Below are 12144 nucleotides of genomic sequence, written 5' to 3'. Positions count from 1 at the left end.
TGACCAACCTGCATATCTTCAACTACAATCGGCAATATTGACCAAGCTACCTACCACTTTGGAGTCAATCATATGTCATGGTCAAGTGTTTTAGGTGATGATATGATATGATGTGCAACGCCAACAAACATTAATATTTATTTTTGTTATTTTTTATTCGGTAGTTATTTTAGAGAATGAAAGTGAATATTTATACCCACAAGCAAATATCCATACGAACACCCCAAATTTGAGGTTAATGAAAGTCGAACTCCCGACCATGAGTTTGAGAGGTGGGAACTCCAACCATTGAACTTTCATGTGATTCTCAAACATTATTATTGATAGTTACACTTTAACCTATTTTTATCATTTAGATTTAGAATAAAAATAATTTGACGAGACAAAATGTGCTTAAAAAACTGTAGTTGCCTTTTATTTAGTCATTGTCATAGTCACAAACACCAGAGTACTCGGATTTTGGTGTTCTCCGGTATACACATACAATACACAACATAAACTTATGAATCTAAAAGAATCCGGTGCATAAATAAATAGGTACTAGTAATTAAGGATTTTAGGTACTCAATACAACACTTTCGACAAGCCAAAAAAGTTAAGGAAAAAAAAGGGGGGGGGGGCTTTATTTAGGAAGTGAGAGATGGCTGGGACTTCATCCTCCTGTTCCGAAGACGGTCTGCAATGATAAAAGCGAGCTCCAGAGATTGAGAGGCATTGAGCCTGGGGTCACAATGTGTGTGGTAGCGTGAACTCAAATCATCGAAGGTCACAGTTTGGGCCCCACCGATGCATTCAGTCACGTTTTGTCCAGTCATTTCTAGGTGAACTCCACCTGGGTGACTTCCTTCTTGTTCGTGGACGTCAAAGAACGCTCTAACTTCAGCCTGTGCAAGATAGTGTATAGACACGTTAGCTCATCGCCACAGTAACACAATTAAAGAATATAAAGATGCTAAAACTTGACAAGATTAATGCAACCCACAAAGTATATGAAGATTCTAAGGTGTTCATAATAATTAATTATGACCATTCAGATCCAACGCTCCATAGCATCTCACCAAATAATGTTACAAATATCATTTTCAGCACTTGAGGAAAACATGTTAAATCATACTACTAACTTATGGAAGAAGAAGAAGACAATCAAGCTATTACCCTTTGGCACCTTCCCACCTACCACACCTTACCTACCGAAACTTATGTGTTAGGTTATGCGTATATACATGCTCCAAGGGAAGAGTGTGCAGGCTGCAGGCTCCGTCCCTAAGGAATGCACATTTGTTGTTTTCATAGTCTCCAAGATACACGGTCTTAGTCTCTAAAACCCATCTTCGACTGTTATTTCCTTTAGTTACATATTAATAATAAGAATTATGAAATTTAATATTTTGGAGTATTCATTATACGAATCTCACATAATAATGTTGAAGTATTTTAGTAAAAGAATACCTAAGAGTTGACAAATTTTGACTTTGTAAGGATCGCATGGACAATATTTTTATGACCTAGTATTTGTCATAGCAACCAAAAATTTCCAGCCATCGGCTCAAAGGACATGAAGTTAAAAGCTTTTTTGCCCACTATGATCATATAGCTTGAGTGAGCATCAGATTCTGCTGAAAAACTCCTATAAGTGGAGCAACTCTTGATTCTTAGGCTTTATGCAAGTTATGAACGATAAGATTCTACGTCTCTAAGGGGACCAGAAAGGGTAATCTTGAATGTAACCACTGGTTATATTCGATGTTTTCAGTGTGCTAAGGTGATTTTTAAGGCTAAAAGACAAAAGGAGAATTTTCGGTGAACCTGATATCTTCACTCACTTGTAACATTACTAATAATCAGCTAAATATCCTGCCCCACCATACAATGTGACATTTATTTTCTATTTACATCTCTTTGATGACATGAATTAGGAGTAGGTCATTATCATTCACTCATTTGACATAACATTTCCCAATTTCAACCCCGTATCTTATGGGCTTGAATCATGTGGCCTAACAACCAAATCTGGCATCTAATTTGAACCATGTGAAACCATGCATTTTTAGGCATTTTATCGTTCATGCTTATGGAACACCAGAAAATATTCAAGCCATAGTGTGAAGAACAGTAACATACCCGAATAGCATCAAAGGGCCTAGTTTTCAAACCGCAAGGAGCTTTAATGGTATTTCCATGCATAGGATCACTGACCCAGGTGACAATTTGACCTGCTCTGCGGACAGCTCTAATCAAATGAGGAAGCTTCACTCTCATGTTTTCGGCTCCCATTCTAGTGATAATAGTGATCCTTCCTGGCTTGTTTTCAGGGTTAAAAATGTCGATGAGCTTGATGAGCTCATTGGGATCCATCTTGTCACTTACCTAAACACAGAAAACCACATATGTTGAGCCAAATTAGTACAATTAATCGATTGAGCCACTAAAAGCATACTTAAATTTACATGTAAACCAATAACAATAAAAGGAACTAATAAAGAAGTGGGTTGGTTAAAAAAATGGTCTACCCAGTGCGTAGATTATCCTCCTCAAATAGACTTTAATAAAGCAGTGGGATCACCTCAGCAACATCAAGTAACTTTTACTTGATGGAGTATTAGAGGTGGGTAATCTGCCCACTAGGTCGATGTGCTTACCACCGGAGTGAACAAATCAAAACAGAACAATTTATTTACAATCCCAAATCATCACTTGAATGAATGATACCAGAGACGTGTAATAAATGCACATTTTGTTCTACTCCCTCCCTTGGTCTGAAATTTATTGTCGCATACAGCATAATTTGAAATGGTAGTATGACAATAAATTCCAGAGGGAGGTAGTGTCTTTAACAAGTAGTTAAGTGTTATATCTATTTCACCTAACTAATATCTTTAAATGTGCCTAAATGCCAAGAACACGGATATATGGAATGTATTAATTTACCTTAATTCCGAGGGGATTGGCAATTCCTCTAAGGAACTCAACATGAGCACCGTCAAGCTGCCTAGTACGTTCTCCAACCCAAAGCATGTGAGCTGAGCAATCGTAATATTTGCCAGATGTTGAATCTTTCCTTGTTAGAGATTGCTCATAGGGCAATAACAAACACTCATGGGAAGTCCAGAATTCAGTAGCTTGCATCAGAGGATGGTCAAGGGTGAGCCCAGCAGCAGCCATGAATCCAAGGGCCTCATCAACTCTGTGAGCTAATTCCTGGTACCTGCAAAATTTGACAAGCCGCTATGTCAAACACTGATAACAGTTTCTGAAATAGCACAATGCAAAGACAAGCCATCAAAGTTGATAGCGCTATTCAACTAATTCCAACTTTGGTGTATTAGTCAATATTCCGAAAAAGCAAAACAAGCCATCAAGCACACAACGACAGCCATGACATTTCTCTATTTGCTAAGACGATTAATATAGCATAAGACACACCATACCCCACCGTACACAAAAGCTTTATTCAAGGCATTTTTGTTGGCTAGATCATATAATGTAAAATTCTAATATAGCATAGAAATACACATTCTATATAAATACTACTGTATAAGTGCATAGATAAAGAAGCAGATAATATGACATAAAAACAACATGGCCCAATTCGATGAAAAAGAATGATTTCTTCCATGCCCATTTATTTTGAACCATATATGAGCATACATGTACCCTCGATATAGCATCCAACTTGATCCCCAATCAAAAGCTGGAAAGTCAAGATATAGGATGGTGCAGCAAAGGACATTGTATTAAAGACAAGGAAACATCTAATTGAAGGAACTCAATGCTATACATGATACCAGTCCATATTATCAACACATCTAGTAGGAGTATTACCGAAAGCAAAACATATTGCCAAAACCTACTAATTTTCACCAAGAATTTCATATAAGGTAAATTATGAATAATAACTATTAACCAAAGACAAATTTTGGACAAATTAATCATGTGTGGGGTTAGTGAGGATGGAAAAAACAATATCCGAGATCTAAGTCTTTCGTAAAACTAAAACAACCCAAACATGTTCAATTATAAGACCAAAGTTCCCCCACATCAAAACAAATTCATCATCTTTGTATGTTTGGCAGCTCAGGATCACAGATTACCGTTTCCACCATGAACTTACTAATTGATGTCATAATCAATGTAACACACTTATCCCTCTATCCTATTCTCAAAATCTGATCAACTTATTTCTTTGTTCCCTTACACAAAATCATTATAATTCATATAGGCTGGCCTACAATAATGTATCCAAAGACTCAGGTAACTTTTCTCCATGACAAATTATAGCAAGTCCACCTCACCTAATACTTCCATATCAAAATGCTTCACTTATTTAACAACAAAGTAAAAGTGAACAAGATATGAAATTGAAAGAGCATAAGATAAAGATATACTCCCTCCGTCCCAATTTAGTTGCTACATTTTGACCGTAGGCTCTATTCACACGTCATAACTTTGACTATCTTTTACTCCATATACAATACTCCATATACATAAGAAGAAAAAACATAGTAATGTTGGATCTTGTCTGATTCGTCTCAATTTGTATTTTCCAAATATATAATTTTTTCATATATGTAACTCAATATATTGGTGTTTGAAGTTGCATCTCGTAAACTGTGATAAAGCAAATGTAGCAATTAAATTGGGAGAGAGGGAGTACCTATCGCCTTGCTCGCTGTGTTCAGCAAAACCCAAATTCCATTGAGTAACCCTTTGCATAGCAGCATAACCACCAGTAGCAAAAGCCCTCAACAAGTTAAGAGTAGCAGCCGACTGACAATAAGCCCTGATCATCCTCTGAGGATCAGGAATCCTAGATTTCTCATTAAACGCATCACCATTAATATTATCTCCTCTGTAACTCGGCAACTTCACCCCATCTTTCTCCTCAAATGAATCCGATCTCGGCTTCGCAAACTGTCCCGCCATTCTCCCTACCTGCAATCCCAAACAAAATTAAATACAACAAACCACCAAAACAAAACAAAATCACAAAACATGAATGAATCCAAAACAGCACCTTAACAACAGGGACTTGTCCACCATACATCAAAACAGCCCCCATTTGTAGTAACACACGAAAGGTGTCTCGAATATTATTAGCGTTAAACTCTTTGAAACTCTCGGCACAATCTCCTCCCATAAGAAGGAAGGCATTGCCATGAGCAGCTTCAACAAGACGCTCTTCAAGAATACGAGCCTCACCAGCGAAGACAATAGGAGGGAAATCCTCAATAGTTTTGAGAACAACATCGACTTCTTTTTGATCAGGGTATTCAGGTAATTGTAAAGCCTTCTTTGTCTTCCAACTTTCAAGACTCCATTTTTCGTCGGACTTCTTAACAACAGGTGTAGTAGTAGTAGCAGTAGATGTAGCGGAGACGGGAGTAGGAGGGATGGAAGGTTTAGATGAAGCAATGGGGTGGTTTTTGTCGGCGGATTGGACGGCGGAGATGGATCGAGGTTTAAGTGGGAGGAGAGAGAAACTGGGTTGGTGAGTTGTAGGGGTGGATGGTAAAAAACTTGATTTAGGAAGAATGGCGTTGCTTGAGAATGCCATTTTTTTTGGTATTGTTTTTTTAAGATGTCGATGAAATGAAGGAGAGAGAAAGAATGGGAATGGAAGATTTAGGCTGAGGAGAGAGAAGAGAGAGAGGTGGGGTTTTATAAGGTGGGAGGGTAGTTGAGAATTGGGCTTAATGCTGAGGACAGGTAAGGAGAGAGGAAGGAAGGAAGGAAGGAAATTTTTTTTTTTTTTTTTTTTAAAGTGGGAATATGTTCTAATTATTATTATAACACAAAATAAAAAGAAAAAACATATGGGAAGTGGTGGTGGTAGTTGGGGGTGTAGGTGTAATTTCGTATAATATTGCGCTGATTTTTGGATTTCTTTTGGGATATTGTTTGATTATTTCACCTACTAATCGCCACTTCTTAATTTTATTTTTGCGCTGGCATGCAGCCGCGCCAGCCTATGGGGGCTTCGTGCATATTGGGAAGCCATATAAGGTTGACCACTTTACCCGGCACAACATGATTCGAATCTGGTACTATAACATTAATGCCATTATGGTATAATTTCTTATCTTCTTGTCCTCACTCTCCCAAGAGGTAGCAAACGGGTCAGGTTCAGGTCAGGTCATAATCGGGTCAACTTTTACTTCGAGTTACATTCGGGTTGGGTTCGTTCGGGTACAAATTAATATCGGGCTCATGAGACTTCGATCATGTCACGTTAGAATGGGGTTTCAATCTCGCAAATAAACAAAACACATATAAGATTAATGACAATAAATTAAATTATTAATAGACAGTGGCTAAATTATACTTCCTCCGTTCCGTTTTAAATGAAACGTTTGCTTTTTCACGCAACCCAACGCGCTTCTTTAATCATTAATATCTTTAGTTGTGTAAACGTAAAAAATATAAAAAAGTTATAATTTGATAGTATATATCGAGACGAATCTAACAAGATCCCACTTGACTATGTTTTTCTTTATATAATAGCGATAAATTGGAGTTAAAATTGATTAGTGAATAGTGTCATTTCATCCAATGTTTCATTTAAAACAGAACGGAGGAAGTATATAATATTTCATGACAATATTTTCCTTAAATTTGTTTAAAAAGTAACTAATATGATAACTTTTCAGGTCGGGTTCGGGTTGTGGTCATCATTATCGGGTCAATTTCGGATCGGGTAGATCCAGGTTTGAGTAGATTCGGGTTCATGTCATATTCGGGTCATGTCATGTTATTTCGGGTTTCGAGTCATATTCTGGTCGTTATTTTCAGGTGAAAAACGCGTTTCGAGACGGGTATTTCGGGTCAACGAGTATGGGTCAATTTTGCCGGCTATACTCCCCCCCACCACCACACCACTTATTTGGCAGTTTTTAAAAAAATGTTGCTAGCAATTCTTTTAAAGTGGCCACTTTGTTAATTACAGTTCTTTTATTTTAATCTCTTCAACCGCAACCTTAGATAAATCAAACACATGTCTTTTGGGTTGTAAATTAAAAGTATTTGGTTTATTTAAGACTGCAATTGAAAAAATTGAAACAAAATAGTTACAAATAATAAAGTGGCTACATTAAAGTATTTGGCAAAATATGCTTTTTTTTTAAACACGATTTTAGTTAAGATAAGTTCAACTCAACTTAGCTATTTTCCTTTTACAATTTTAGTTTAGTTCAATTCAATTCAGTCTAAAAGAACAAGGTCTTAGTGCTTGTCTGTAGGAAGAGTTTGTTCTCTTCGGCATAAAACAACTGAATTGAATTGATAGAACTGATTGCAACTGAATTAAACTAAATTGAATTAAATTATAACTAATACAAATGATAATTAGGGATGAACTAAACTGATTACAACTGAATTGAGTTAAACTGAACTAAAAATAAGTTGGGGAGGACATGCCCGAAGTTGTATTTCCTAAAAAGTTGTTTGTTTTTTAAATAAAATTTTCTAGAAAGTCATAAAAGTTATTGTTTAATTGATCATGGAAACACAGGTATTTCAGTCATGTTCAACAAACTTAGACAAGTAACTTCCTGCTTCATTATTGTCAACCAAACAATCTCACTTTATTTTACTTCATAGGAAATCTAACTTTCCATTTATTTCATATTTTCCTTTATTTCCTACCATATATGTTTAGATTATGATTTTTGTATCTTAGTTTATTTATTACCAAATAAGTTTTGAATTTTATAATGGCTACAATTGTGTTATAGCCATCATAAGTTATTTAATATAAATAATTTATTTTTATATTATATCCACAATATTTATTGAGTTGACTTCATAATAAAACTATAATTAAAATTTATACATTTAAAAAAATTATGAATTATAATTTTATATATAAATTGGTTTTATTAATATTCCACAAATCATTGCTAATGGCGATAACAAAAAAAATTAAAGAAAAAATAACAATACTCCAAAAGAAATTAGATGACTAAGTAACCAACGGATTGTTTTAAATTTTTTAATAAAACTAACCTTTTCCTTATTTTTTTATTAAAGAAAGAAGTATATGTAACTTAGATTCTACAAAATTCTTTAACATATTATGTTGTTCGCTTCTAATTAACAATTACTATTCGTATAATGAATAAATAAATAGTAATGCGTTCTAAAAATTTAAATTGTTTTTTTTTTAATTTCAATGTTTTTATTATATGCTTCCTCTGTTTTTTTTAAAAATATTTTCAATTTTCTTTGTACATTTGATAATGCACTTGTTAGACTTTAAATATCTTTTATTACATATTAGTATGAATTACAACGATTGAATATTAATACAGTACTCATTGAGACGAATCAATCAAGACCCTACGTGACTATATTTTTCTCATATATTAAGAATAATAGAAAAGATTCTCTCTAATTGTGAATAGTGTCAAAATTTCAAATGAGAAAGATAAAAAAAATAGAAGGAGCACCATTGTACATTATTTTTGGAAAGAGAATATGCAATAAGCACGAGTGATTATGTTTTAATAGAGTTTTTACCGCTGTCTATTATTTCTTTGTCGGCCGATGATTTGCATGTGAATGATAATGTTCAATTGCTCTTGGATCCCCCTTTTTTTTAAAAAAAAACAAGAGTATATACCATTCTTTACCTATGTCATCCTTTTTATTACATAACATGTCCATGGTGTATCATCTTCCCTTAGGCCTTGGGTTGCTTTTAATCAAAGCGTGGATTATATACTAGGGTGCACAATGCTAATTATGCACTTAAAAAGAACATACCATTTATATAAAAAAACACGAAATTTTTTTCAACAACTTTTCTACTTTAAAAAAGAACACACAATTTTAAATTATGGTATGTTCTTTTCGACATAAAACAGCTGAACTGAATTGAATTGAATTGAACTGAACTGAAATGAATAGTGATATGTGAGAGTAAAAGTATTATCTAGAGCTGAACTGAACTGAACTGAAAATAAGCTGGGGAAAACAGGCCCTTAAAGAGTATGTAAATCTATATTTATAAAAGAACACATGTCATAATGAAAAGAACATTGTTTTTTTATCCATATAAGCCAAGAAGGCAATACAAAGAAGGGGAGGGGGTTTCGAACCTGTGACCTATCGTTCACAGCATCTCAATCTTAACCACTATGTCAAGACATCCTTAGTATAATGAAAACAACATATAGTAAATCAACATCTACGCTTAAGGTAAAAGAACATATACCTTTTAAAATTAAATTTGAGAAAAGAATCTTTAGTTGCAAAATTTAAGGAAACAAATAACAACAATTTTTTTAAAATTATAAACTTTAAAAATGATAGAACGACGTAGTGTTTTTTTTTTTTTTTTTTTTGCAAAGTAAGTAGAGTGGTATATATATTTATGAAACACCAAACTTACAACCAAAACCACTGGTTAGATAAACCAGGGAGAACATCTATACATCAAGCAGTTATAGAGCAACAAAACAACTACTACCTCCATTCTTTTTTAGTTGCAACGTTTGACAAATTGCACTATTCATGTTCTCTTATTTGACCACATTTATTGATTTATATGTTAAACAAAATATAGTCATGTGGGGTCTTGTTTGATTCGTTTCGATGTAAGCTTTCATAATATCAAATTTTTATAATTTTTACTTACATACAATTAGAGATAAAACGATTTGAAATTGTACATTGGCAAGCGTGAAAGTCAAAATGTTGCAACTAAATAAAAACAGAGGTAGTATAATCTCTTCTAGTAATTTTCGAAGGCAATACTGCTTGTATTCTGATCTTTACAAAGTATTTGATCTCATCTACAATCTTGTATATTGAAGGAACATTTTGCTTCCAATAGACATCATTGCGACATCTCCAAATCATGAAAACAACAGCTGCTAAAGCAACAGCCCAAACTGCTCTCTTGAATTTGGAGCATTTACTTCTACCAATCCATCTATACAGCTGAACCATATCAGATGTAATGGGACCAATCTGTAACCAGCTCTTAATTGCAACCAAGCATCTCTTCCCAAAATGGCACTCAAAGAATAAGTGGGAATGAGTTTCATCAGCATTGCCACATATGAGACAGGTAGCAATAGAACTTATACCAATCTTGGCAAGTCTACTGGTAGTTTGGAGCTGCACAACAAGCCAATTAATAAATCTATACTTAGGAATACTCTGCCTATTCCACACAATTTTATCCCAGTAAACAGGAGCCATATCCCCCAACAACTTACCATATACTTGGCTAGTAGAGTAGTGATGCATATTCAGAAATTCAGCTTTAGTATATAAAAGCTTTAGCTGTTCTTTGATGCTGCATACCTGCTTCCAATAATACCAGCTTACCCCTTTCTTTGGAACATACTCCCACCAGTCCTCTTGTTACACATAAACTACATTAATCCATTTCACCCACAAATTATCTTGTTTAGTAGCAATTGCCCATACATACTTCCCCATACTTGCTACATTCCATTTTACCACATTCCTAAAACCCAAGCCTCCTGAAGTCTTAGGGCAACAAAGCTTCTCCCAAGCAACATTTTCAGGTCTGTGACTGAACCTATCAGTACTCTAGAGAAAAGCTCTACAAACTCTCTCAATATCTTGTAAAACCTTCTTGGAAAGAGTAAAAACTTGAGCCCAGTACTGATCAAGACTCAGTAGGACAGTGTTCACCAGCAACATTCTAGCATAATATGACAAGTGTTTTGTGCTCCAAATTCTTATCCTAGCAGCCATTTTTTCCACCAAGCCATCACACTGAGCCACTGAAATCTTTTTTGAGCAGATAGGCACTCCCAAATATCTAAAAGGAAGGGCACTAATATGAAGCCCTGAAACTTCAATTGTTCTCTGCACATCACTTCCTTTCATTCCACAACAGTATAAGGAAGACTTATCCATGTTAGCTTTCAATCCTGAGGTGCTTGAAAACAGCTTGAAAGCTTGAAGCAACAAATAAACTGAAGCAAACTCCCCTTTACAGCAAAGTATTAAGTCATCAGCAAATCATAAGTGGGTGAGCTTCAAAGGCTTACAGTTAGGGTGAAAGTGAAATTGGGGCATATTGCTCACATTATGTAGTATTCTGGAGAGATACTCCATGCATAGTACAAAGAGTAGTGGAGACATGGGATCTCCTTGCCTCAAACCATGAGCAGAGCTAAAGTAACCATGCATTGAGCCATTAATCATGATAGAGAACTTAGGAGTTGTCACACACTCCATAATCAGCTCTATGAACTCCTCTGAAAATTCTAAGCTCTGCAACATCTCTTTAAGGAAGTGCCAATCCACTGTATCATATGCCTTCTATAAATCCATTTTAATCATGCAACTAGGACTTGCAGTCTTCCTACTGTACTTCTTGACAAGGTCTTGCACCACCATGACATTATGAATAATATATCTGCCATGAACAAAGCCTCCTTGATTCTTAGCTACAATGTCAGGCAATACTAAAACGACGTAGTTTAAAAAAGGGTGCATCATACTTTACATGCACTTGGATGCATATATATTTGCGTCTTCTAAGCAGTTATCATTTGTATATCGTGCAAGTCAATGTTGTCATTAACCTTCTTATATTTTCTTCAATGGCCTCGTTACACACAAACTTTGTATATCATTTACCTTTAAAGTACAATATTTTGAAAAACAGGTAATCCTTTACAGTATAAGTTAATGTTGCATGCATCTGAGAGATTCTGAGTGTACAATAGAAAGTTAATCTTGCATGCAGCATGTATTGGGTGCACAATGAAAAATATGATACATATAATTAGGGTGTATTCTTTTCAGTTTTAAGAATTAAATTTCAGATTTACTACGTTCCAAGCGTCCGATAAGTTCATACTATTTCTAAAATTGTAACATCTTCTAGTTGGAGTTTCAATATATTCTAATAAATTAAGATAACTTCTAATAAGTTTAAATAAATTTAGTTAAACAAGTTGTAAAAAAATTAAGTGAAAAAAACGCACTATAAGTGAAAGACCATTTGACAAAATTTTAGTTAACATGATTTTTATCACATGAGTCTAGTAATCATTTTTGTCTACGAGACCCAAAGCACCCTATTTCTTAATAGTTTGGAAATTAAAGCAATAGCTTATTAACTTTCTACAAATAATTAGAGTAAGAGTTTACGTCTAT

At 34.6% G+C, this 12144-nt stretch overlaps 2 protein-coding genes across 2 annotated transcripts; both read right to left on the bottom strand.

Moving 5' to 3' along the window:
* Positions 1–390: 390 nt before the first annotated feature.
* On the bottom strand, positions 391–5696 carry LOC104891963 (phospho-2-dehydro-3-deoxyheptonate aldolase 1, chloroplastic). Its single transcript, XM_010677754.4, has 5 exons — positions 5015–5696; positions 4655–4932; positions 2929–3205; positions 2122–2367; positions 391–884 (listed from the first exon to the last, which is right to left on the bottom strand). The coding sequence occupies exons 1-5, from the start codon at positions 5552–5554 to the stop codon at positions 627–629; spliced, it is 1599 nt and encodes a 532-aa protein (XP_010676056.2). The 5' UTR covers positions 5555–5696; the 3' UTR covers positions 391–626.
* Positions 5697–9699: 4003 nt separating this feature from the next.
* Positions 9700–11262, bottom strand: LOC104893711 (uncharacterized). Its single transcript, XM_010679847.2, has 3 exons — positions 11028–11262; positions 10582–10967; positions 9700–10308 (listed from the first exon to the last, which is right to left on the bottom strand). Exons 1-3 carry the CDS (start codon positions 11260–11262, stop codon positions 9700–9702), a joined length of 1230 nt encoding a protein of 409 aa, XP_010678149.2.
* Positions 11263–12144: the final 882 nt, after the last annotated feature.

This window comes from Beta vulgaris, chromosome 1, assembly GCF_026745355.1.
Source record: "Beta vulgaris subsp. vulgaris cultivar EL10 chromosome 1, EL10.2, whole genome shotgun sequence".
Classification (NCBI taxonomy): domain Eukaryota; kingdom Viridiplantae; phylum Streptophyta; class Magnoliopsida; order Caryophyllales; family Amaranthaceae; genus Beta; species Beta vulgaris.
The sequence above is the reverse complement of the archived record's forward strand: the minus strand, read 5'-3'. Positions and strand labels throughout refer to the sequence as shown.